General features: G+C 40.7%; 1 protein-coding gene across 3 annotated transcripts in view; it reads left to right on the plus strand.

The window, feature by feature from the left end:
* trps1 (trichorhinophalangeal syndrome I) overlaps positions 1-27,133 on the plus strand; it is a 143,469-nt gene that overhangs the window by 24,743 nt on the left and 91,593 nt on the right. For all 3 annotated transcript variants that reach the window (XM_030063660.1, XM_030063661.1, XM_030063662.1), the window contains exon 2: positions 2,395-2,894. In XM_030063660.1, the coding sequence (XP_029919520.1) occupies positions 2,882-2,894 (13 nt within the window). In that variant the 5' untranslated portion in view covers positions 2,395-2,881. The remainder of the gene's footprint in view (positions 1-2,394; positions 2,895-27,133) is intronic.

Here is a 27,133-nt window from a genome sequence, read left to right on the forward strand (position 1 = left end):
TTGAGAGCACAAAGGGTCACCTGGGGACATGTGGTGGGTTTCGTTCCAAAGCCTTAACACACATTTTGGTGGAGGGGCGAAAAAAACATTGCTACCTGGGTTGTGTCAATCAGTATTACAAAAAAATACATTTGCTTCTTTCCTCAAAAACATTTACTGTTGTGCAAGCCAGGATCTCAAGATGGGAGGGTCTTAAAATGACTCATAAATTCAGTAATGACCCATAATGTGCTTAACTTTCATGCCAGCATTTGTCTTTGTTTTTTCTTTTTTTTCCCTTTTTTTCGGGGGGAGAATAGTAGTTATTTAATTTCGTATAATGAAACACGTTTTTCTTTACCATGGTTGGTTTTAATTTTTAGTTTATACAGGCCCATCTAAGTTAGAGCAGAATGTGGGATGTGGTCAGGACCACACAAACCCACCAAAGACAGGTATGCGGATACGTGTAGTGGTTACTTCAACTCCAGCCCCCCTCCATACACACACACATGCACCCCACCCCACCCCTCTCCCACCTTAGGAACTACATGAACCTATCAATGGCTGAGTATTGAATCCTGCCACACATTTAATTTCCCTTTCAGCTGTCCATCGAAGGGAAAACAGTACAGAGAGTGGACTGCCCACTTCATTTTAACAGCAAGGGAAGTAGTGCTGTGCTGTTAGAACATAAAGAAATCGTTGATCTTGCATTAGAAATCAGTAGTTGAGTCGTAAAGTTCAATGTGTTGGCCTTAAGACCAACAAAGACACGCACCACTGGCTCTACATGTCACCAAGATCTAAGCGCCAAATATAGACTGATCAAAAGTGTGTGTCTGTGAGCGTAGACTTCGCACTAGGTTCCTATCATTTGCTGATACACACACCTACTCACACATGCAGTCAGAGTGACCGAAGGAAACTGGCTTTATATAAATACAGACTCAGATTTAGATTTGTGGTGGGAAGGAAGGCGAGAGAGAGCGAGAGCGAGAGAGAGAGGCAAGATGGATGGAAAGAAGAAGAAAGGATGGCAGAGAGAGAAAGGGGTGGTAGAGACAGAGGGTGGGGTGATTTTTGCGGTTGGGGCAACAAAAGGGGGAACTGAGAACTAGAGAGAGCAAGCCTGACATTTAACACTAGAATTACTGAATAAAGAAAATAAAATCCTCCATGGTCGCAGCCACTGGAAACTTCACAAAATGTGACAATTTATTCCTGGAAATTACTCATTGACGACAGCCTGGCCCCTATACAAAAAAAAAAGAAAAAAAATGGGCCTAATGGTAAAGAATACATACATAGAGAAAGATTATTGCTGGTACTGCTAATTGCTACCGCAGGCCGTAATTATTTTCTTATAAGATTTGATTTCTCTTGGCATTACTTCTGTTTATTATCACCAAGTCTTCGGCAATATACTGAATAGAACACTTGAATTGAAAAGTGCTGCGTTGCAAGATGCACTGAATTGAGTTCGGAGAGAGAGAGAGAGAGAGAAGGAGAGAGAGATGAACAAAAGGAAGTAATGTGAAGCTATTTTGAAACCAGATGATTTTTTAGCTAACGGAGTACGTTACTAATGTGTTTGTGTTATAGCTGCCTGTTATTAGATTCTACTAACAAAGCAGGACTTCTTCAATGAGCCAACCCCCCCAACACACACACACACACACACACACACAGACACACACACTTGCATGCGTGCACTTTTCAACTAAAAATGTATTTAAATGTATTTGCTCCAAAGTGAACTGCCTGTTAAATGAGTGTTAAATAATTGCAATAAACAAGTCGCATTGTAGGGGCTACACTGCAAACATGGCCTGTCTCTCTGTGGGGTTTTTTAACAAGTGGGGGGGCTAATTTGCAATTTTCAACACATTCCTCCTGTTACATGTAGATTTTAGAGGAAAATGTGACGGGAAGCAATAGTTTACTGTTATGCCTCTGCAGAGGTTGGCTGGGTCCTGCGGGACGTTTTTGTCTCCAGAAGGTCCTTTTTTTTTTTTTTTGAGGATTTAAGAAAAGCTGCTTTATTGTTTTTTTTTTTTTTTCCCTCACTCACTGACGCACATTTTTTTTGACATATTACGATACATTATCAGTGGTTTGGCTTCATCCCAGGGTCTTGAAACATTTTCTACATGTAAAGGCAATGTCAGCTGTCAACTGCAGTGAAAATGGCCAAATTGCCGAGTTTGTCTGGCTAAAGTTTCAGTGGGGCAGTAACAGTGTTTTTGCTCACTGTGTACCTTTGATCAACTAGTCAATTTGGATGTCTAAAGTCTGGACGAAATTGTTTCCCGTAAATGTAAAATGTGGGCAAAAATGTCTGGATCAAATAGGTTCCAGTAAATTTAGCAAAATATGCCTATTTCTAACATTTGTCTTTCTGTCGTGTTCCAGGTTGTTAAGGTGATGGTAGACTCTCGACAGCCGTGACCGAGGACCTAAATCAGAACCATGTAAAAAAGAAAAGAAAAAAGAAAAAAAGTGAGGACAACACCAGCAGCAGCCTGCAAAATACCTCTTACACGGATCTACAACACCGTTGTTCATATTCATAACAGTATTGCCCAACTTTTCACCACAAGAAGAGCAACAGCCCAGGACCAAAGCTAGTGGACGCTGCGTGGAATATTACAAAGAAGAGGCTGACAAGTTTTTTTCACTGGGTTTTGTGTGGAGTTAAGTGGACCCGATAGAGAAATGGCGGGATATTAGTGTGGGCCTGACACCTGGTTTCTGCCTGCCATTAGCGTGTGGAGTACAGCGGGCTGGTAGTGGGACATCGCTGCTGGACGTGGGACCGCTGCGGTGTGGGGTTGAGTGGAGCCGCTCCACCAGAGCTGATGCCATACCCCCGAGTCAGCCATGATGCTTTTGTAACCTGATGATCAATACAGGTAGGACTATAAAACTTCCACTCTACTCTCAAACTTTTTTTGTCCTTCAACAAGATAACTTAATAATGACATTAACTTTTAATTAATCTGATAATCTCTAGATGTAGGATTTACATCACTTCTTGTCACTTGGTCATGATGCTTTAAAAAGCTTTAGTAACTTTAATAAGGTGCAGGTGGCATTTATGCATTAATCTTTTGCTTTTCACTTCTATTAATTACCTCTTACTCTAATTATCTCTAATTATCTGTTCACGATTCTTTACGAGCATTCAGTCATTAGAAGTGGGATTATATCACTAATTATGCATTTATTGTCTTTGATTATCATTATTGGCTGGGATGCATTAATTCCCAGATAGTTGTTAGAGGATTAATTCATATTTAACCATTTGTTCTCATTTAAAATCATTGATTTTCTGTTCATGATGGACGAACATGGACATGAGCCATCAGTATTTGTCCATTGTTTACAATCATTATACTGTACTAAATGTTAACTGTCTGTTTAATAGTTGTGGAAAATCTATTGTTGGGGCAGCACATAGCTCATTAACATCTATGCACATAGATTTAGTTTTCATTTGAGAAACACTGTATTGTCAGGGGAAAAATGCAGTTGTTTGTCTAAAACATTTCCTTAAATTGTAAACATCGTTATTTATCACTGGAGGGAATAAAATCTCTGTGTGTGTGTGTGTGTGTGTGTGTGTGTGTGTGTGTGTGTGCTTTTTTTTTTTTTTTTTTTTTTTTTGCGCAGTGACTGTATTAATTTTTAAGTCATGTTTTCTAAGAATTCCATCAGTGCAAACTTTAAAAACAAACACATAAGTATGAAACTATCACTTCTTTAGATGGGGAAAGAAGTTGTAATCGCCCCCACAGACTCTCAGAGCACGGCCACTTTTTGAGGCTATGTAGATTAGCAATATTGCCTTGAGCAGAAATGGGAATAGGGAATATGTTACTCAGACTCGGTCACTGCTGATTAAATGCTGTTTTATGCAGAGCAAAAAATATTATGATAAGTATTATGAAAATCTGCTTTTAGTCATAGATTTTGGAGGAATTGACCATCTGCAGTGCCTCAGAGTGTTGCCCATGTGTTGTGGCCTTAAGTACTAAGATTAGCTGCTGTACTTTGGAGGGTGGAAAAACCTTTAGTGGTATAGTATTTTTTTTTCTCCAGTCTGTTAAAGAAATACACACACACATACACCCATGCAAATACACATATAACGGTACTGCAGGAGAATTATTTCTTAAAGTTAAGGCTAGTGTTATGGATGGGAATTGTGATGAGTGTCACTGATGGTTTTTAAGGAAAAGATATGAAACCTTTTAAATGACTAGTCTTTAAGCAGAACTACTTACTGCTGATTTGACATTCTGTAAGCCACTATTGCTGAACCAATTAGCTGATTAATCATTAAGTTGATCAGAAATTATTATTTCAGTAAGTGATGAATCATTTTATCTATTGTTTGGCCACCGGTAAGACAATGGAAACAAATTGAAGACATCACTTTGGGTTCTGCGTTATTCCCATGAGCATTTGTTTGTTTGTTGTTGACACTTTTGACTAAATGATGAACTGATTAATCAAAAAAAAAAAAAAAAATCAACAGGTTAATTGACAGTGCAAATAATCCGTAGCTGCATTCCTAGATTCCACCTGCAGCTAGGACTACAGTAGGGCTACGATTTTATTAGTTCAGAAACTAACCTTTACATGGTATCTACTCTACAAGGAAAACGTTTGGGATAGTATCTGGTACCGGTTACTTTTTTTGGAACCGCCTCTGTCGAGGTTTTAAGCGAGCTGAGCGGATACGAAAATGTGAAGTGAGACGCTGCAGACCATTGATTGGTCAGAGAGAATTTGAACAGTGAAGTCTTGCCGGTAGATGTTTACAACCAGGAATTACAAAAAGCAAGACTCATGAAACTTGTCATTGTTGATAATCTATCGATGTGGGAAAAAAAAAAAAAAAAAAAAAAATCAGTGAATATCTTAGGTATGCTAATATTGTTCAGGTGAAGCAGCCATTTGAAGTCGGTCCTGTTGATTTAAAAATACATAAATAAAACACGTGCGGGGCTCTGGAACAGAAAAGAGGAAAAACTAGTCAACATGGCCACAAGCGACTGATGGGGCTTCACAGTGAGCTGGTAGTATCTGCAATGGAAATCAAATTCCAGAAAAGTAAAGATAGTCCAACCCTAACCCTAACCCTGAGGTGAGTAGAGTCTATACTATGTAGTTGGAAAGAGCAGTTATTTACTTGCAATTAATTTGAATATTTTATAAAAATGCAGCGACTGAAACTCAGTGGTGGCTTGGTCAGTTGTTTGCCCTTATCAGGTGAGGTCACGTGCAGCTACAGTAGAGGGTTCCTGCAGTTCAGTTTCCTACAGCAGGAAACTGTTAACAGTTACCTACATCCTCTACTACAGTTTCCACTGTGGTACGCTTCACCTTCACACCAGCAAACCCTGACTTTAATGTGGTTTCACTCTGCATCACTAGAATAGCTGATTTGGCTTGGCAAACAGTCTCCCTGTTCCTGCAAATAAAGACATCAGCAAACTTTTACAGAATACAGGCGTGTGGGTAGCACCATGAGTGCCAACATTTCTATAAAATATGCAGGACCCACACTACTAAGTTGGTTACAGTAGGCCCACAAACACACACATTCACACACACAGAGACAAACACACACACACAGTTAATTGTACTCCTTGACCTTTGCATTTAGAGTTAAAACTCTTATACAAGCATGCACACAAAGCTGTGGTGGCTTGTGGTTCCATGATCCATGATTATAGAAACGTAAATATTACGTTATTTCATAGCATGTCGTGTGTGTAAGCGTGAGTGTGTATGTGACAAAGAGTGATGGAGAGCGTGTGTGTGTATATGCTCATTGCATTATAGTTATATGAGTTATATGTGCAAAACTCCCATTATTCAGCCCTCAGTAATCCAAAACAGAAATCGTCGACTGAATCTGAAATTTGTACTGTATGTTTGTGTGTATGAAAGAAAGAGCGTGTCAGTGTGTGTGAGAGTCTTAGTAATATAATGAATCGCTGTGTGTTAATATTCTGTACAGTATAATGCACTTTGCAGGCTCTCTCACTTGCCTCGGGCACAGCAACACACCACTGTGTTTTGTTGGATCAGGATTATTGTGACAGTGTATGTATAAGGTGCGCACGCACACACACAGGCCTGCTACACATGCCTGTCTATTCATTACCCCTTCTCTCTCACACACTCAGGCTCTGTTTCTACCTGTTTCTCACAATCACACACACTTTATGGACCAGCTGAACAGAAGTTGCAGACATTATAAAAGCTTCAAGTACAGCTTAAGTGTGGGAACACACTTTATTTCTCATTCTTACACTGTAAAGATTTTGTTTAGCTTACGCAGAAAATAGCTAAAGCCTTGTAGAAAGAAACACACACACACACACACGCAAGGCAGCAAAAAGTAGATTTCCTTGCTGGTTTACAACTTTTGTAATCTAGATATTAAGGGCAAATACAGAGAGGTTTATTGTGTGTAGTGTGTGTGTGTGTGTGTGTGTGTGTGTGTGTGTGCTATCAGTGCGTTTCTTTGAAAGCAGTGTGTCTTTGTTGCTGTTTGTAAGCTTTCTGAATGAGTTTCATATTTTTATGGATATCCAAGATTTTGTGTGTGTGTGTATAGATAAATGATTAGTGTGTTTGCGTGTGAAAGTCCAAGTCTGTGTTTATTGTGCTGGATGTGTATGAGCCCTCGTGCGTGTGCGTGTGTGTGTGTTTGTGTATGTTTTCCATTATGTGGTATGGTGGCTTTGCTTGGTGATGTTATTCAGCAAGGCGGATTGCTTTGAGCTGCTTGATGCTTTTAGCTGTGGTCTCTGTGTGTGTGTGTGTGTCTGTGTACGTGAGCCTGTGTGTCTTCATCTGTGTGTGTGTGTGTGTGTGTGTGTGTGTGTGTGTGTGTGTTGTGGTATTGTAAAGTCTTTGATGTGCTAGTAGAAGACAGATTTGGTAGATTTTTTTCTTAGAGTTTTAGAAGACGGAGGAATGTTGACTAGAGACAGTTTAGTCAGGCCCACAAGCAAGTTAGATTCTCATGCTACGCACACACACACACACACACACACACACACACACACACACACACACACACTCTACTAAGACATTCATGGGGTTTGTCTCTGTGATGTAGTGGCCCACAAATGAGTTTTGCTTTTCTGAGGCAATCCACCCCTGTCTCTCTCTCTTTCTCTCTCTCTCTCTCTCTCTCTCGCTCTCTCTCCCACTCTCTCTCTCTCTCTCCCCCCCCCCTCTCTCTGGTTCCTCCTCACACACATAAACACCAAAAGCTATAATGTTACAGTATGATCCAAAGTTTTTAGACTGTCATTAACTATTGGTCATAAGTAATTGATACAGTGCTGTTACAGTGTGTGTGTGTGTGTGTGTGTGTGTGTGTGTGTGTGTGTGTGTGTGTGTGTGTGTGACAATTTGACAATAAGCTACCTGTTGACCTAAATGCAAAAAATGTGAAAATGGGTCAGCAGGTAGTTTATTGTGTGTGTATGATGATCTCATCCCTTCATGACCTTACAGCAGGGCGTACCACTATTAATGTGTGCAACCGCATGCGCACACACAGATACGCACAGACACAGAGACACACACAGTTCCTATGTGTGTTTGTGCTTGAAAGCAACAAATTCCCATTCGTCATGCACTGACGGCATCAAGCCTGCCCCTCTTTCTGTTTCTTTCTCATTCATTCACACACATCTACACACACACACACACACACACACACGTGCGCACACCACATGCACAGCCCCAACAGGTCTCCCTCTTTGTCCCCCAATTCCCAAAGTACAATTAATTCTAATTAATTCCAATTAAGCCTTATTAATTATGCAGACAAGGATTAATAAAGGAGGTGTCACCGGCTGTCATGGCAACTAATGATTTAATTTGTTAGTTTGTTAACGATCGACTCCTTTAAAGGACACAGCATCTATCAACAATCAAAGTGACAAATGTTTGTGCGTATGTGTGTGTTTCACTCTGTGTATTTTGTGTGCTTGTGTGTCTTGGCATGGCAGCGTGTGTAGCTGTATTCTTATCAGTGTCTAAAACATAAAACAGCAGACATTATTTATCGAACGCTGTCTCTGAACTGCCTCTGTTTCCAGTTCCTTTTCTATAGGGCTTCAAATCAGTGTGACATTGTTTTTTTTTTTGTTTTTTTTTTTAATGGTGTTTTCCATATATTGATTATATTTGGACTTCCCACCGAGGGAGATTAACAGCTGACCCGCAAACTCAGCACAACATTTTTGATTAATTTTATTTCATTAAAAGAAACAAAGATTTGATACTCTGGGACAAAGTCAAGAGTTAATGAACTACAGTGACCATAATGCAGTGCGCTGATCCGACCTGAACTGAGCAGATGGGTAAAGTTACAAGTGTGGTAATGATCCACTTGATGTTCAGTGTCGAGGAGGAACCCTATTTCAATTCACTGTGTGTTTTGTGCTTCACAAAACCAGAGATAATTGATGGATTTAACAGTATGCTGCATTAGAAAGAGGCAAATGCAACCAAAATACAGCCTACTTTGATATATTCATTTAACTGGAAAAAAAAATCAAAACATTTCCATCATTAGTTGAACAGATTGAATTGAGAAATAAAGAGCGCTTTGCACATTGCTCGGTCCCTCATCAAAGTGACCTGACATACTGAGGGACACACTGAATCAGACATAAAGCCGGAGCATTGAGCAGAATATGATTGGGTGGTTAAATCTGTCTTTGCTCGTCCTCGCTGTTAGCGGAGCAGGGATCTTTAAAAATAGATTTTTTATTGACATTTTGCAATTTAACACCTGAATCCCAAGTTCCCCACGCTGTCCTCCCAGCCATCTGTGCAACAGGCTACATTTACATTTGCACATATCTGCATGTATATTTCTGTACCATCCATACATTTTCATCCTTTTAGAGGCAATTATATCTTTGAACTTGTACTTGTTAAAGTAGTTTAAATTATTAGGGAACACTTTTTTTCCCCCTCTACCAGCTGCAGCTGTTAATGCGTGTAAAGATAAACCAGCCACCTTGACTCATTTCCAAGCCCACTTAAGTTTTTAGGATGGAAAACAAACCTGTAGATTTTGCATGGTCACTTGCCACTGTTTACCAGCTACAGCTAAAACTGAGCAGCATTTGTTTGAGTCGGCTGGTGTTAATTTCCCAGCCTGGCTGTAAGAGCGCTCTAGGTGCCTGTTACCCCCCCGCCCCAGTCTTTCCAGGGAGAAATCCATTAATCAGATTAAGGATGGTAACTGGGCAAAACAGGGGCAGTGGACCCAGCCTAGTTCTGCATGCTTCTACCAATCTGTCTCTGTGTTTCTGTATGTCTGGTGGTGTTTGGGTTGAAATCCATTAATCAGATTAGGTTAGCAACTGACCACATAGCTAGAGGGAGACCAGACCCCAAGTAGTGGTTCAGTGTTTCAGATAGTTATTTTACCACAGAATTTCACTCCAAGCCTGTTCCTCCCTCTGCTCAGCTCCTCGCTCTCTCAGAAATTCTCTTAGTTGTGTGTGTGTTTGTGTGTGTGTGTGTGTGTGGTATCACCAGTAGAAATCCATTAATTTGATTAATGATGGTATCTGACCACATAGCTGCAGGGCTTGGAAATATTCTATACCGTGTCCTTTGGCTTTTTGTGTTTAGTGACAGTGCAATGCATTATGGTCTGGATACGGCGGGGGAAGGCAGCCACACTCCAAACTTTGATGCATGTAGGAGGCGTGGCAGCGTATTAAGTACATGCCGATAGACTAATGGGTTACATGTAATACCAGATGGACTGGCAGGCAAACACACACATACCCCCTTACACACGGAAAACCCACGCATATGGTGGCGGATGTGTGTATTAACAGATGGAGAGAAAAACACATACGCTGCTGAATGTTTATCAAATGCCATGTGTGTATCTGTGTGTGTGCATTGCATGCTCTTTGCTACCAAGGAATCAGGCCTGTGTATGTGTCCATACTTGCTCTGACAGTTACCTTTGCTATACCCGTTTACCTACAAATTTACACTTTTGTTTGTTTGCTTGCCTGTGTGCAACTACCTGTCTATGTCTGTCTCTGTGTGTGTGTGTGTGTGTGTATTTGCGTACATGGGTGTGTGACTGTGTTGTAGCCAACTGAACAAGTGTTAACAAGCTCTGTGCAGACTGTATTTATTTAATCCATATGTTGGTGCACTGTACAGCTGTGGGCCGCTCTCGGTATGTTTGATAGCAAAATCGCTCCGCAGTCGGCACCTCCTCTGAGTCGACTTGAATAGGGGGCTGCATGTATTGCACGTAATGACCGACACTCAAAACACAGTGATTGTTTTGCTTAGCATCCCTTGTTTTTGTTTTTCAGCACTTGGGGGCAAAATGGGTGGTGAAAAATGTTGCGCTATTGCTTATCATTTAGGCTACCTTTTAAAAATATAATTCCAATTCTTGTCAACACGCAGGATTGGTCAGCTCGAGGCTCTGCACAGCACCAAAATACTTTGTGTCGGAGGCCATCTGAAACACATTTCCATCTGCAAAAATAATGTGTTACCTCAAACGATTTGCAAATTGCCATTATGAATGGTGAGATTTTGATTGTTTTTTCAGTTAATTGTGCCACTCTTCATTGGAGCCATATTAACTTAGTAATTACAGATGAATGTCATTGGCAGGAGGCGATAGGGATGGGCAGTTTTGCTAATAATGATAATGGTAACAAACTGTTATTTTTATGATTTAATTTTGCACTTTATCCTCATGTACCTTACCTCCAAGTGCTGCAAAATTTTAGAATATTTTAAACAAGTAAATATTTGATTTGAATTTTAAATAAATAATTTACTCAATTGTCAAGTAATATTTGACAATTGATGTTTTGTGTTTTCCAGTAATTTTAAGACATTGTGGTGTGTGAGAAAGAGAGAGAGATAGTGAAAGAGAGAGAGAGAGAGAAGATAGACAAGATGCAAGGTTTCCAGGGTGTGTTTGTTTTGGTCGTGTTTTTTCCTGTTGCCTATAGGCCTCCATAATGATGAAGTGTTTGAGTTCAATCATATCACTTGAGTGTGTGCCAGTGAGCATGTGCCAGTCCTTTCTACAAGAGCCAACGCCTAGACCAGCCCTGGCATTCACTGTGTGTGTGTGTGCGAGAGAGAGAGAGAGAGGGCGAGAGAGATGCAGGATGTGACTTGGGTGTGTCCATTCTTTCTATATGTTGGTGCTATACTGGCATTATGTTCTCCATACACTCATAATACCTCTCTGCTCAACAACATTCCCATTACGGTTAGCTGCAGATACACAGTGGCATTATGGGTCCTTGCACGGCACTGCTAACTCATCAGTCACACTACCACTCTGTCTTTTCGGCTTCTGTGATGTGTGAAAGTTAGTAGTTCTCACCATTTTGTTGAGAGCAGAGAGTTGGGATGAGTGTGTATCTCTCTCCTGGAACTTCTATTGTTACAGTATAGAAATGTAATACTGCTCATTATCTATACTAATCTGTAGAGTTAGGCTTTGGTATGTAGTTATGTAATCTATTTAAAGGTGTAGTTCACACAAAAGGGACATTTTTGTGATTATTTACCACTGATGAACAGTTACTGAGAATATGATTGAAATTATATTGTACAAACTGCAGGAGCAGCTTTTACAAAAAGGTAACATGTGTGACACAATACCAGGTTGCCCTGGTTGACAAATTGTACTTTCCAGATGTAAGAAAATACTTTAGTTTGGCACACACTGCCTGACTTCACCTGTGTTTCACCTGGCACGGGGTGATTTTCATTTTTAGGTGATCTATTACTTTAAGTTCTCAGGCCGTGTCTGCTTACAGTCAGGGACGATGAAAAAGGCTTTACTGGCACTGTAGAACGTATGGATCCTTGTTTCTTTGTGAAATAAAATTTTTTTCCCCCTCTTCAACGAGGATGAATTGAGAACACTGTGGCCTCTTGAATTTTGAGTTGCACTTGGGAAAGTGGTGGCTCTTTTCACTGTGTGTAGTTTCTTCTCCACTGCTGTGAAGTGAAAGTTGGAGCTCACTGAGATGGCTCAATGTCACTCTCTTTCCCTGTATCATGTTTTACAGAACGAGTCATTTATTTGATCCTAATGAGTCGCTGCTGAGTAAGTCAACCTGGAAAATCAGACATTTTTGACTCCAGCTGCTTAGAGTGCCTTGGTTATGTTTGACTGCAATAACAAACACTGTGGAGTTTGACTCCTGAATCCTCTCAGAGCCAATTGTCAGTGATTGAACATGAAAAGTTCCATATTGTTACGAATACTGTAGGACCTGCTGTCTCTCACTGCAAGAGGAAAAAGAGATGTTGAGAGATTTGAGGAGAAACGCATTGAAAGGGGTAGAAAATAAACCTGCTACCGAAACATTCGATGAGAGATTGATCTGGGTTTTTTGTATTATTACTGTTAATTATTTCCAAAGCTTTGGCAGAATGCTGTATTGATCCTCATGCCAAGAAAGGTAGCATTGACTTAAGAGAGGAAAAAAAAGGAAAGAGAGCTCCAAATTCACTGGATGCATCACCATCAGATGAAATGCTGCTTTAACCGTGAGGACTCTTTGTGATCTCGAGGCAGACTTAATAAGGAGCTGTCGATGCTTTGTTTACCAAGATCTACTTAACGCTCAGCATGTGATCGTGCATCAGAACTACTGCCATTTAAACGGTCATACAGTGAATTCTTCATATCTACCGGTCCCATCGGCGAGGTCATCTTTACAAATGCGTGCTGCGTAGTCGTGCTTTGTTCGAAACTTTATTTAAAATTCTCGTGGGGATCGCAGAGTTTCCAAAGATAACAAATATGTCCTGCTGAATTACAGGGAAAAGTGTATAAAATGATGCATAAGACATCAAGATATTTTCTGTTTGATGTAACGTTGCAGCCCTAAACAATGACATCTTGGGTTTCAATATTTCGTTCACTATAAGTGTCATGTAGTTTAAATGAAGCGCAGCAATATGAAACAATATGGTTAAAAAAAACTTGAGGTTATTGAGTTGAAGAGAGTCAGCACATAAAAGCACATTGCTTTTATGTGATTTTTTTTCTTTTCTCTATCTGTGTATATTATTGTATCTTGTCTCATTTGATTTTGGCATGCTAGTTGCCAGGTCTGTCTTGAATAAGAGATTTTTGATCTCAGTTGGATGAGCTGGGCAACAAAGCGCTGTGTTCTGTTGCCCCTGCAGAGATCCAGCGTTTTACAGTATTCTGCCCCAGCTGCTTAAGGGAGCAGATTTACAGCCGCTGCTATTGGAATATTAAGTTGAATACCTAGTTTTAGACGGGGAAAATAACTAACCTCTCTAATGGATAAGTGCCCCAGAATGCTTAATGCTGAGCCGTGTGTGTGTGTGTGTGTCTGTGTGTGTGTGTGTGAGTGTGAGTGCGCGCACATGCGTTTGTGGTAATCTCCATGGCAGGTTCCTTGCCATTAGAGGGCCACTGAACAAGGCAGTGATTCATTCAGCAAGTTTAACTGTCTGCTGTGTGTGTATGTGTGCGTGTGTGTCTATGTGTGTGTGTGTGGCAGGTTTCTCAGCGCAGAGTGTGTTGTTTTTAGAGAATTGTTTCCGTGCGCCTGTCTGCACCATATGGCCCGATGTGGAAAAAGGCCCCTTTAGGGGTCTGTGTGTGTGTGTGTGTGTGTGTATGCGAAAGAGAGAGAGAGTATATGTGCGTATATGTGCTTGTGTGTGTGTGTGTGTGTGTGTGTGTGTGTGTGTGTGTGTGTGTGTGTGTATGAATGTGGTGCAAGGGTCTGGTCTGCCCAAAGTGAAGCTGTAAAAACAAAAACGTCTTGAGAAAAGGAGAAAAAGACTAAATGGGAGCACTGATGTTGAATACTACTTTATTTACTTAGCTCTCTCTCTGTCACACACACACACACACACACACACAGACACACACACCATTCACATTCTTCCTCAGTTTAACTCCCATCATTTTTGTTTTTTGCCATTGTTTTTCTTTTCAGTCACCTCCTCTTCTCTCCTTCCTCCTCCTTATTTCATTTATGTCTTTTCTTGTGTTGGTTTAATGGCAAAAAGCAAAAACTTTGTTGTGCTCCAGTGATCACTTTTTACTTGTACTCCAATAATCAGTTTCTTTCTCTTGAGTTTATTCCTCCGCTCGCCTCTTGTCGTTTAAATCTCTGCTTTGTTTTCAGCATTGTTCTCAAATTGGTGAAAATAATTGCTTTAATTTTTCCTCCAATAATCACTCTCTCTTCTCCTCTCTTGTCGTTTTTCATTTGTCTGTTCTGTTTTTCTTTTGTCGTTTATTTAGTTTAATTGGCGTAAACCTCAAGGCTCTGGTAATGACTTCTGAGGTTAACAAGCTTCTGTTAACAATCGCTCACTCACTCACTGACACGCACACACACACATACACATGCAAGCATGTACACACACACACACGCCCTCTTTAATAGTATGTATATATACACACATGTATATACACACATGCAAGCATATGCATGCACACATTTATGAGGCCATAATAAAAGCTGCACAAATTCAAGTGCTGAGATTATTGAAAGCAACTTGTCATGTTTGATTTATAAAACCCTCTCTCTTCTCAGCTGGAACACAGGATTTGATGTGAAAGGCACCTTCTGAAGGAAAAAAAAAAAGTCAATTAGACTGAAGTGGCAGGTTTCAATAAATAATGCATGCTGGCTGCATCTGTAACATGTAGAGAGACACTTCAAATGAGCATTCAGACCAGAGGTATCTTGGGAAAATGATAAAGTTAAAAAAAAAAAAAAAGATAAGTCACACTGTTTTTTGGGGCGAAGAGCTCCTGATAATCTTAAGATCAACGAAGGAGAGCAGGACTGAGGGCTAGAATGAAGGCCAGAGAGAGAGAGAGAGAGAGAGAGAGAGAGAGAGTGTGTGTGTGTGTGCACTGCCTTTTATAAACAAGAGCCACTGTGTTGATGTGCACACTTACCTAACCAGCTAGCCTCCTTGCTAGCCAGTAAGGTAGGTTCATGAAAGCTCAGGCTATCAACCAACATGTCTCCTTTCTTCTCTATCTTGACCATCAGTATGCGCGTCCTTGTCCTTGGACACAAAACATTTCGTTCGGTTGCAACTGCAATGTGAATTTTGGAGAAACTGACCTGTCACCAAAGTCATCTTTGTTTCCCAAGGCCAACATTGCTGGTTGTTTGTCTAAATATCACCACACGGCGGATGAATACATTGTTGCTCACCCGAAAGTTGCAGCACCAAAGATAATCCTCTGTGATCTTCTTAACTGGTTATATTACATTTTTAAAATATATGAACTTAGAGGCCATGTAAGATCATAAAAAAAGCGAAATATAATGGTCAGTGTTGTAAGTTTGAATAATACTAGTCACCTATGAACACTTGTCATAATAAATACTTGATTTAACATAGAACACTGAACAAATGATCTACCCGGATGTCTGTGTGCTTTATAATAAATGGATAAGCTGACAACAAGCCAATTTTCTCAAAAACTTTTCTGCGTTCCCTCAAATTGAGCTCCATATTAAGGTAAAAAAAAAAAGAAGATCTTGGATATAAAGTTTAGAGATGTTGCTAAGTTGCTCTAAGCTGTATTGATGAGTGGTGTCTGACTGCGTCTGCTGCTGGCTCTCCTGGTGTGAACTCTCTGCTTTAATCACTCCCTCGCTCACTCTCACTCTCTGGTATCTTGATATGGTCTGTGTTCTGCAGTCACTTCTAAACATTTACATTTCTGCTTTCAAGTGCTGTTTATAAATGGCTCTTATCTGCTATCTCACACACGCACACACTCACACACCACACACACACTTACATGCACACACAGGGACAGACGGTGAATCAAACCTTGAGCTGTCCTGACAGCCATACTGTTGCTATGTCCATAATAGGACAGGAAGAGAGAGAGAGAAAAGCCAGCAGGAGAGAGCACTGCCACATAGAAAGAAGGAGGGGAGACAGATAATTTGCCACCACAGTGTTTTTTTTTTTCGGGGGGGGGAGCAGGGTGGATTTCAAAGTGGAACTTTGGTGACTTGAGCTCACAGAGATTTTTTGTGATTCCTCAGTGATCCCCACAGTGAAATTTGTCTCTTCATTCCCTGCTCAGAGTGCAGCCATGGCTACAGAGCAGCACTGCTATATATCGTGCTGGCCTACTTGGGGCTGTAACCTGTTTTTTTTTTTTTTTCCTTAAATTAGGGCTGGTTTAAAAATATTGGTTTTCTGATTAATCAAAATCTTCCTTTGCACAAACCAGCATCGATTCTTTAAATCCCAAGATCAATCTTTTATGCCAAGCCTTTTTTTAATTGGATGTGTGAAGATTTTTTGCTAAATATAATTTGTAGCACCCCTCCTGTCTTGCAGATGTCCTCCAGTGAACTTCTAGCCTATGGAAACTCAGTTGACCAAATTGCATCTTTTGAACAAATGAACAGACGCTGACAGGAGCTCCTCCTTGGAAGCCACCAATCCTAAAGGCAGATGTCTTGATGCATTTTTAATTATAAAGAAAAAAAACACATGGTGATGGTATATGATGGTAAAGAGGAGCTGAACAAAAGCTGCAAGATTTGTAATGTATCAGAAATATCCCTAACTGATTCGATACAGAATCAAATTGATCAGATCACAGCTCTATAAAAACTGTTTGTTGAAATGCTGAAGTGTCGGCTGCCAAAGAGCAAGTCACTGGGTCTGTACTAGCTCCAGGTTTGCTGTGCTGCAGCTGACCCTGACCTTTGACCTCTCTTTGGAGGATTTAAGATGCAAAAAGAGAATTTCCCCCACAGAGTTCAGTGGAGTATGGCATCACACAGGCTCTACTCTTCATGTGATCAGCTGGTGACACGGATACAGATGGGCACAAATCAACAATGTATTTGTTGTTAGCTCCATTTGATGGGCCTAATCTGTTTTACCTTTTATTGGGTTGGCTGAATTTATTGCTTGGGGGTGAGCTGCCATGAGCAGAAGGGTGATAGAGCGAGGTAGGCTGGTGGAGAGCGAGGCTGATAGAGACAGAACGGTGAGAGAGAGGGAGGAGGAAAGACCAAAGAGAGAGAGAGGAAATGACAGATAGGTGGAAAGAATCTCATCCCTCCTCCTGTCTCTCACTGGCTTTCTCTTGCTTACTCGCTCACTCACACAATCAGACACACACACACACACACACACACACACACACACACACGTGCACGCACACACACCATAATTGAACAGTATAATTGAACACTTTTTATCTGCTTATCTGTCCGAAGACGTTCAAGGATTGTGTGTATACGTGCATGCCTCTTTCTGTGTGTGTGTGTGTGTGTGTGTGTGTGTGTGTGTGTGTGTGTGTGTGTGTGTGTGTGCGTGCGCCGTCTGGTGATTCTTATCACACTGTTTGACTCAGAGCTGCTTTTAAGGCAATGAATTCACATCTCTCGTCCTCTTTCTGTCTCCCCATCTCTCCCCTTTCTGGCCGTCTGTCTTCATCTCTCTCTCTTTTTGTCTCTTCAAGTCTCTCTCCCTCCACCTCTTTGTCTTTCTCTTTCCCTCTGTGTTTGTAACACTTTGTTAATCCAAAGAACATTTATTCCCACTTTTCAGTGCAAAAGCAGGAAGAAACCGGCACAAGCAGAAAATGTAACTAATACATGTTCATAGCAAAATGTGAGCATTGGAAGATAATTTTAAAGGTTAAAGCTATTCCAGTGAGTCAAATGTCCCATATTTTGACTTTCTGGAAACCAAAATATCAAGTAGATTTCATGCTCCGCACTGAATGTCTCAGTTTCTCTTTCTCTGCCTCGCACTAGATTCATCCATTGTACTAAAATCGAATTTCTTCTCTTTCCCTTATCCTTCCCTTTTGCTCTATCTTATCCTTTCACTTTATCTACTTACTTCTCTCAGCCCTTCTCCTGTTTCCCTCTGTCGCTCTCTCTCATGCATACTTACCTTGTGTATCATTTAAGTGATTACTATTGTGTAAACTTTATATCAAGAAACATGTAGACATTCAGGTCTGGCCAGTTAAGAGATAACAGAAAGGCCTAACCTCCACCAATGAGGTAGGAAGCCGTTTGTTAACAAGATATTTAAAAAAGTGACAAATGACATTTGGTGTGCAGATCGGCTTTGGTCCAAGGATTAGTCGGCTCCACTTTGGTGACAGTCAGGGATTTCCGCCATTGACGGTTCTTTTTTCTAGCCATAACTACAATCCTGTGTTCATGTGCTCCTGGGAAGTCAGACACATACATGGGACATTTTCAATTTAAACCCAGAAGACAAACGATAAATAAGCAAGGATGCGGCCCTGCAAGTTGGAGAAGTATTTGGTGCCGGCAGAGGCTTGTGCCCTAAAGTTTTTAAATTGATGCCGAGGTTTTAGTTTTTTTTTGTTTTTTTTTTTAGACTTTAATGCATAACTAGAATGTAATGGTAAGTAAAAATATGAAATCCTGAAAACAGATAGTGATTGACAGCTAGGAAGATAGCCGAAAGGCAGATAGAGGGAAATTGTCAGTTGCACCTCTTGGTTAATTTCCCCATTGATGCCCATGTATATTTGACATTTTACAATACATTATCAGTGGTTTTTTGATTTGGCCCCAGGGCCCTGAAACAGTTCCTAACATGTGGGAGACACTGCCAGCTGTCAATTGCACTAAAAAAAAAAAAAAAAAGAAAATGGAAAAATGGGAGATAGTCTGTGCAGCACACCGAGGATATGCCAGTTTTTATGTCATTCATCAGCAGCCTAGATCAGAGAGAGATTAGAGAAAGGAATGAAAAGAGACACACATAGAAAAAGAGACGGAGGGGAGGGGTTGGGTATAAAATAAGAGATGAAAGGATTTAGGGGTGTAGTAACAGTTAGATGGGTTTAACCACCAAACTCTGTGTGCCTGTGTATTTATGTGCGTGTTCAAGGGTGTACCCGCAGTTAGATGGGTGTGAGAACTAAAGCTTACATACCTGTGCTGTTGTTACTGATCCACACCTGAAAGTGTTGTGAATCTTTGACCTACTTAAGGTGTCCTGACCTAGTTGAGGTATGCATGACTTATCCTCACCACACACTTTTAAAGAGCCTGATAAGTTCTGACAGATAGGGTGAATTAGGCCTCATCTTTATCAAACGTGAACCATTATATTGAGCTCCGGTGAGCCGTGCGCTATCTCATGGAGGATCTCACTCCGCAGAGAAAAAGTAAACTCCCATAAGCTGCAATAAAGATTTCCACTGATTTTTTTTTTTTTTTTTTTTTCGGTGTCGGGGGTGAATATGGCCTGGTCCACAACCTGACCGAATCATTTCTTTAGCTGCTTCTTCTATTTTTGCAAAGGCATTGTAGTCCATTCTGATTTTAGTGACAATCTCACTAATCTCACTTGCTGTCTTGTCAGCATGTTGGTGCACAGCTCTTACTGTTAACGTGGATTGTCCCATGTTTGGTGGCTTCCAATGGCGCTTTGACGGAGCTCAGGTAGAGGTTTCGCAAGCCAAACCGAAATGAACTAGTGAGATCAGCTGGCTGGGCGAAGTTAAACCTTTACACCCATAGCTAACATTGCAATAAAACAGGGTGAGCCAAATTTAACCTGTGTCAGTAAGCATCTGCCCTGCTGAAGTGTCCTTGAGCAGGACACTGGGTCCCTGTGAGCTTTGGGGAGTTTTCCTCTACAGCTGCCCCTCTGCTCTGACCCACCCAGCGAAAGGAGAATTTCCCTATGGGGATCAATACAGTGTCACATAAATATTATAATTATTCAGGAGGTAATGGATGGGGAAATAACACACATTCTGCCCTGTTCTTCTTTGTGGGAGAGGGAATCAAACCCCAGAGATCAAAGTCTGTAAAGTAAAAGAAGATTCCCCAGCCCAGATGCCACTTCTGCATCGTCTGTTATGATTCGGTCGATATTTCAGTCAAAGGGCCTTTGTCAAGACAACACGGTCTGAATAATTGCCACCTTCATCTCGCTTACAAAGCCCCTTGCTCCTCTCTCCTCAATCAAATCATCCAAAGCGCTCTAAAAAGAGATAATCACAGGTGGTCGATTTCAGCTTATCAAGTTGAGAATGCTGATTCGGATCAAATTAAATCAATGTAGGTTACGGTCACCTCCCTAGTGTGTACAAGCAGCATCACAGAATTTACAATCAGTTTTGGTGTACAGGCTACAGTAACACAGCAAAATTAGGTTAATTTTGATTTACATCTTCCGTGTCAGGTAAAATCTGAACGCTCACTTTTCATTTTTCACTTTTCAATTCATTTGTCATTGTGTGGAAAAGTAGAAATTGAAGACATTCAAGGGAAGCTAAATCCTTCCAGTGTCATTGAACAGCTACTTGAGTTTATTAGCAGTGCTGCACATGTTTTCTTTCAAAGGGCAGCTGCCTGCTTGACTAAAAAAAAAAGCAGTATTTAAGGATAGAGGCCTGCTCCACACCAGCATAAGTCATAGCACAGAGGTTACTGGAATATTAACAACTACAACTTAAAAGGTTAATCAAATATTTCCCATACCTTCATCTGAAGTCACCCACTAATACTGGCTGCTGTATCTTATTGCCTTTAAAAGCCAAAGAGCAGCGACTGAGAAGAGCTGTGAAACAGCGAAGAACTCCTTAAAAATGTATCTCCCGTCTGGACACAAGTATGGTTCACACAGCAGTGGACTGATTATTTATTAGCATATTATTTATAACGGGTGAAAATGCTTTTGATATGAAATTAAAGCTCTTGTCACAGCCTTCGCCATTTAAAACATAAAAAAAGAAGTCACTGTTCTTTCCCTCTGTAGGGCAACGTCGTGATGTCATGACATGTTTGGCTCTGTTGTGGAAATTGGAGACACTGTGGTATCACGGACTGTGCACTCCACCTCTCTGAGCTTTGAGAGGAGTCATCAGCTGATCAATGTAATCATCCAGCGGCTCAGTGATCTCTGCAGACAACTGCGTGATTGCATTGCAGTTCATGTACATGTACGCACAAGTGGATTTCCAGCTAAAACAGGATCTACACAGGTTACACAATACTGTCTCATAACTAGTGTTTGGCAATGTGAAAATTTAAAAGTTAAAAACAAAACAAAAATTGGGAACCTGGGATGTAACATCATCAACTTGTTACTGATCTGTATAACTGGGCCACATTGTTAAAATGTTTAATGGATTTTTAGCAATGTGCAAATCAAGCCTTAAAAGCTGTTTACATTCAAACTTACCAAGGTTAGAAATTATACTACTTTTACAAAAATGTATCACCTTTTCCCAAGATTACCTGTTTTAAAAAACAAACCAAAGAAAACATTTTCATTAGCTGAAGCCCTGCACACATTTGTTTACCGGCAGATTAACCGGTGTCACATCTTTCCAACCTGACTGAAATGCAGCATTTTCCCATTGCGGCTTCTCGTTAAAACCGTGAGTATATGTCTAAACCAAAGATGGTGATTCATTGGGAATTCCTCATTTAAAAGTTACACTGCCCAGTTAAAAAGTTACATAAAGTTACGCTGTGGTTAGACTTCCTAAAATGCAGAGCATGTTCTGTATCAGCGCGCCTACACGGGTCACCAATTTGCAGGTGACTGATTAACACCTCTGCTGATCAGAAGCGAAGCCGATAATGACCTGGGACATTTGCAGGGGTCAGGAGACGGGACTGAAATGCTGATTAAACCGTTTTCACCGAGCTCAAGTCCTGGATGGCAGTGGGATTTTAGGTCAGTGCACAAGAAATGCTCTGTTCAAGTGAATCTGTGATAGCCAGTCTTTCAGCGGAGGTCATTACAAGTTCCTTAGTGCACATTGTCTGGTATTGTTAAAGTCAGACACACACACACACACACACACACGCACACAGGCATTATTTCTTTGTTCTGTCTGTGTGTAGTGAGTGTGAGATAGGGGATTGTCTGTGTGTGAAACTCGAACTTTGCAGTGTTTGTATTGAAACCTCACTTCTTTCGCATTGAGGGTGTGTGCTTATAACCCTAAACAAGAATCCCTTAACTGACTCCGAGGTGTGTGTGTGTGTGTGTGTGTGTGTGTGTGTGTGTGTGTTAGAAAGCTTTTATCTTCAACTCCGATGTCGCAACAACCTGCAACTTCCCCTAGCACAGGAAAGCTCACTGTCTGTCTGCCTGCGTGTGTGTGTGTGTGTGTGTGTGTGTGTGTGTGTGTGTGTGTGTGTGTGAAGGAGAGTGGAGATGAAACGGAGTGAGAAGAGCAATATGTAGCTGTAAAACAGGAGATGGATGCAAGGTCACTCAACCTGTGAACGTTTATTTCTTATTTTTTTCCTCCCAGACAAGCCCTCTCCATCACGGCAGCACCAGAGCAACAAACTAACTGCTTTTAATTAGCCAAATAACTTTTATTGCTTATAAGGAGAAGAATAGAGTTTCCTTTGAGATATCCAGCATGTGAATAATGTGACGCCTACTTTTCCGAAAATTTTGACAGGTCAAAGTTAAAACAAGAAAACAGCCTGTTTGAAAGGATTGTAGCAACTCGAGACCTTGCTTGACAGTTTAACACCACTCCTACAGACTGTGTCTTATTTAATTTATAGATATTTAATGCTAAACTTTAGGAATGGCTTCTTTAAATTTGCATGGTGCAAAACTGTGGAGATTTGATCAAAGTGAGAAACAGATTGATTACATGCTCGTTTCTCTTTTTTTTTTTTTTTTGTCATGTGAGTCTAAATGGTAGTTATTTAAATCACCCCTCTGCAATTTTGCTTAGTTCATCTGTAAAACAGAAACAAAGTGTTTTGCAAGAAAAGTCTTCTTTTGCTCCCTGTTTGTGACACTGCAGGCATCAGATGCCTATTTAAAATTTTATCATTTAGCCATAATTGTGCAGCTCCGCTGAAATTTAACGACATTATGTTGCCGTTCTACTTTAGTACCCATTTTGTTATTGCTATCCTAATACCTGTTTGCTAATTTCCACCTCAGGTAGAGGCATCACTGTCTGATCTTTATACCTGAGAAAGTTTCTGATCATCTTAATGCAGAACATTATTCTCTACTAATTCTCTGAGCGAGTTTTCTGCCTTTCCACTCCCTCTGGGCAGGGCAAAAATCTCATAACCATGCCCTTTTTGTGTGTGTGTGTGTGTGTGTGTGTGTGTGTGTGTGTGTGTCTGTGTGTGTGTGTGTGTGTATCTGTCAGTTGTTATGCGGGATAGAGGAAATGAAAGCTCAGACCAAGCCTCAAGGCTTTCTAAACTGTCTCAATGCCCTTTGTTTGCGTGCACGTGAGTGTGTGCATGTCCCTGTGTGTGTATGTGTGTGTGTGTGTGTCTGTGGGGCTGAGCACATCTGCTACCATAAATGAGTATGTGAGAAAATTAGTTGGTGCCGAAAATGAAGAATAAATAAACTCTCTCTCTCTCTCTTTGTACTCACATGCATGCGCACATACACACGCACACGCACTCACACACTCACACACACTCTCAGATAGTGAGGGGAAGTGATGGAATCTCAGTTTTCATTGTGAAATGTTGGGCAGTGCTGCCTCTTTCCCCTTTTCTGTTGTTTGTGATTTAGGTTGTGTGTGTGTGTGTGTGTGCGTGTGTGTGTGTGTGTTGTGATTTTGTGAATCCTAACATCCTCATGTGTTTGTGTGTATGTGTGGTGTGTTTTAACTCAACCTTACTAAAACGGACGATAGCTGAAAGTATGGATCTTTGTTGGCAGTAGTTTTCAAAATTAGCCTTGTGAGAGCAGCTTTTGAATTTAGTGTTGGTATTTTACCCCGTAGCATCATCATATGTTATTATATACATAAATGTTTTTATTTTTAGAGTATTTCACTATTTTTTCAAAGTTGTCTTTGTAGCCAGCTACATATCTACTATGTTTTCCAACTCAGAAGTACATCAGTCTCCATCTTATTCAATTTGATATCACTCACAACTCAACACAACAGTGGTGTGTGTGTGTGTGTGTGTGTGTGTGTGTGTGTGTGTGTGTGTGTCTGTGTGTGTGAGAGAGTGTGTGTGATTTCCTGGTTGTCCCCAGCAACCCTGAGCTCTGATCACAGGAAGTCGAGAGGAAGTTGTCGGGTCTCCGCTAATACACACACACACACACACACACACACACACATGCACATGCACACTTCTACCCCCTCCCACGCTTTCACACTAGTAGGAGAAAAGGAGAGGTGGGGGAATGGAGGGGGGCTGAATAAAGGAGAGAAAAGTTTTCAGCTGTGATGGTCTTTTTTTCAGTTCACTCTCTCTTTCTCTATCAACTGTGAGAAGTCCACTCATTTCTCCATGTCTCTCTCTCTCTCTCTCTCTCTCTCTCTCTCTCTCTCTCTCTCTCTCTCTCTCTCGTACCCTCCCTCCTCCTCAGTGGGGTGTCTGCCTCTGCTCGGCACTCATGACGGGGCGCAGACAGAGACAGAGTGAGAGAGAAAGACGGGGATGTGTGAAGAAAGAGGGGAGGAGGTGGCAGACAGCGACACAGAAAAAAGAACATTTGACTTTTGGTCTTTAGTGAAACATCTGATAAGTGGGAGGACAAACATCTTGAATTACATGAAAATCTCATCAGCTCCTGTACACACACCCGGCACCTGCATGGATGTACAAAAGGAAGCAAAGAAGTTGAACTTCTTAATTCTTAAAAGTCAGCCACAGTCAGGGCTGAGAGGGTGTCACGACTATAATTTTAACTTTTTAACACTGTGTAGTTACTGCAGTATATACATTTTGAGGGCAATACTGATACTGATATCTTGGTCGGTATCCTTTTCTATTAAAAAAAAAAAAACACCCATCTGTTGCAAGAAATCATACAATTTCCTAATTAAACAGATGTAATAAAGATGATGGAGGCTTGAACAACAATTTTTTTTTATCTTCATCCGCTGGACCTACACTATTTTTAAATTATTTCAAGTGATTTTTACTACAGTAAGTGGTCTTTGGTCTCTTTTGGAATATCGGGCAATTTCTATGCCGATATCAATATAGCTGTTATGATCCAGTATCGGATGATTATATTGGAGGGTACTGGAGTTCACAGAGCATCTTAGGTATATTTTATTAGATGCAAATATGCAAAAACTGGCATTTTGATGTAATCAGCGTCTTCATCAGAGTCTCATCAGCTAACGTGTGCACCAATAGCAATATATCTGTGATGAGTCAATATCTGCCAGCCGATATACCTGTTGGCTTCAAATATACACTGTTGTCTGGTTTTTAGCAGGCAGCAGTGCAGAGCGGATGTGGTGCAGCTTTTGGCTTTCTGTTTGGAAGGTAGCCAAGGCCATAATGCCCACAGTGCCCATGGTGGCATAGGATTATGTTACTGCAGAGGAGATGCTATTTAAACCTCAACACAGCACACACTATTAGGACCAGGAAGAAAGAGGAGGTGAGGAGAATAAAAAGGGAGTGAGTGTGATATCTGTTTCACATACACACCACCTGGGAACATTATTGTCTGCTGAGAAGAGCCCAACTCAGGTTTTGACCAGGGCTCTTTTTCAGTGTGATTTCACCCAAAGAAAGAAGGAAACAAAGAAACAAAGAGCTAAGAAGCTTGAATGAATGAAAGAAAGTAAGAAGTTGCCATTACATTCCAAGCATTAGGTGCAGCATGAGATGCAAGGTTCTTACAGTGTGTTAGGTTTGTGTGTCCTGAGTGTGCGCTGGTGTTAAACTGTTTCAGATAGTTCCATGGGAAATCAATAGCTTGACACACGCTCTGATATTCTGTCTTTGAAAACAAGCACAGAAAGTCAGGGCCTCTGCTTTGAAACTGTCTGACAAGTAATACAGAAGAGTAGTACTCTTTCTTAAGTTGTCATTTTCAGGGGATTTCTCTTAAACTATTTATCAGATGGATGCTCAGAAGTGTGTATTGGTCAGACCTGGGTCAACAAGACTGAGCAGCCACTGACTGCCACGCTTTTTTTTTTTTTTTTCGCCCGATTTTGTTGGATTATGGTGGTCTTCTGTACACACATGCTTTTGCTTGCATCACAATTTATTTGGATGGTGGCCTACCAGGAGGTTCACTGTAAAGCTCCTGCCCACTCAGGTAGGCTGGCCTTGTCTTGTCACCCATAGGCTTTTACTTTGATTCACAATTAAAGGGCAAATATTGTCTTGCTTCCATCCATCTTTGACTGAAGTCTGCAAAAGCATTGGACAACACTTTGCGTAACAAGTTTTCTTTTTACTTTCTCTCTTGAGTTCAGAAAAAGGGCCTTTATGCACTCTCTACATTCTTCCTGGAATAACTTTCTGAGCGATTTAAAACTCAAGAAAATTAATTTCAAACTCAAAAATGACAGAATTGGAGGTAGGATCATTACAGTGCCACTGCATTTACAATAATGACTTTTCTTGCCATGTAGGCTACTGGAAAATGCCCCTCTTTTTTTTTTTTTCCAACTCCGCCACTCATTGCTATGTGGCCGAGTTTTATTCAAACCCACATAACTTTATTTTACATTTAAGTGGAAATTCCAAAGTTTCCAAAGATACCGTATATGTCCTGCTGAATTACAGGGAAATGTGTATAAAATGATGCACCAGACATCTAAATAGTTTCTATTTGATGTAATTGTATGGCCATAAAACAGTGGCATCTGGGATCTGAATATTTCATTCAATGTAAGTGTGATGTAGCTTCAGTGAAGCATTGCAGCCATCAGATACATCATATGGAGAACTTTCTCTCTAACTTTAAATCTACTTTGGGGATAATTTAAAGGAAAATCAAAGTTTAAGGGGTAAATGTGTGCACTCGTAGATTTGTGTTGCACCCTATCTTGGCCAGGTCTCCATGAGGAAAAAAAAAAGAGATTCCTTAGATTAGTGGGACTTTCCAGGTTAAATAATGGCTAAATAGTAAAATAAAAGTAGTTGCAAGTAATGTCTGATAGTAGCTGTAAGTTAATCTGTTTGAACCTGCCAAATGGGTGGAGTTTTTCATAGTGATAGGTAAGTTATGCCAACAATTAAGTATAGTGTATAGAGTAGGAGCTGTTTCACTGTGGGCGTTGAGTTGGCATTTGATTGACGCAAGTTGT

This window comes from Myripristis murdjan, chromosome 11 (genome assembly GCF_902150065.1).
Source record: "Myripristis murdjan chromosome 11, fMyrMur1.1, whole genome shotgun sequence".
Taxonomy (NCBI): Eukaryota; Metazoa; Chordata; class Actinopteri; order Holocentriformes; family Holocentridae; genus Myripristis; species Myripristis murdjan.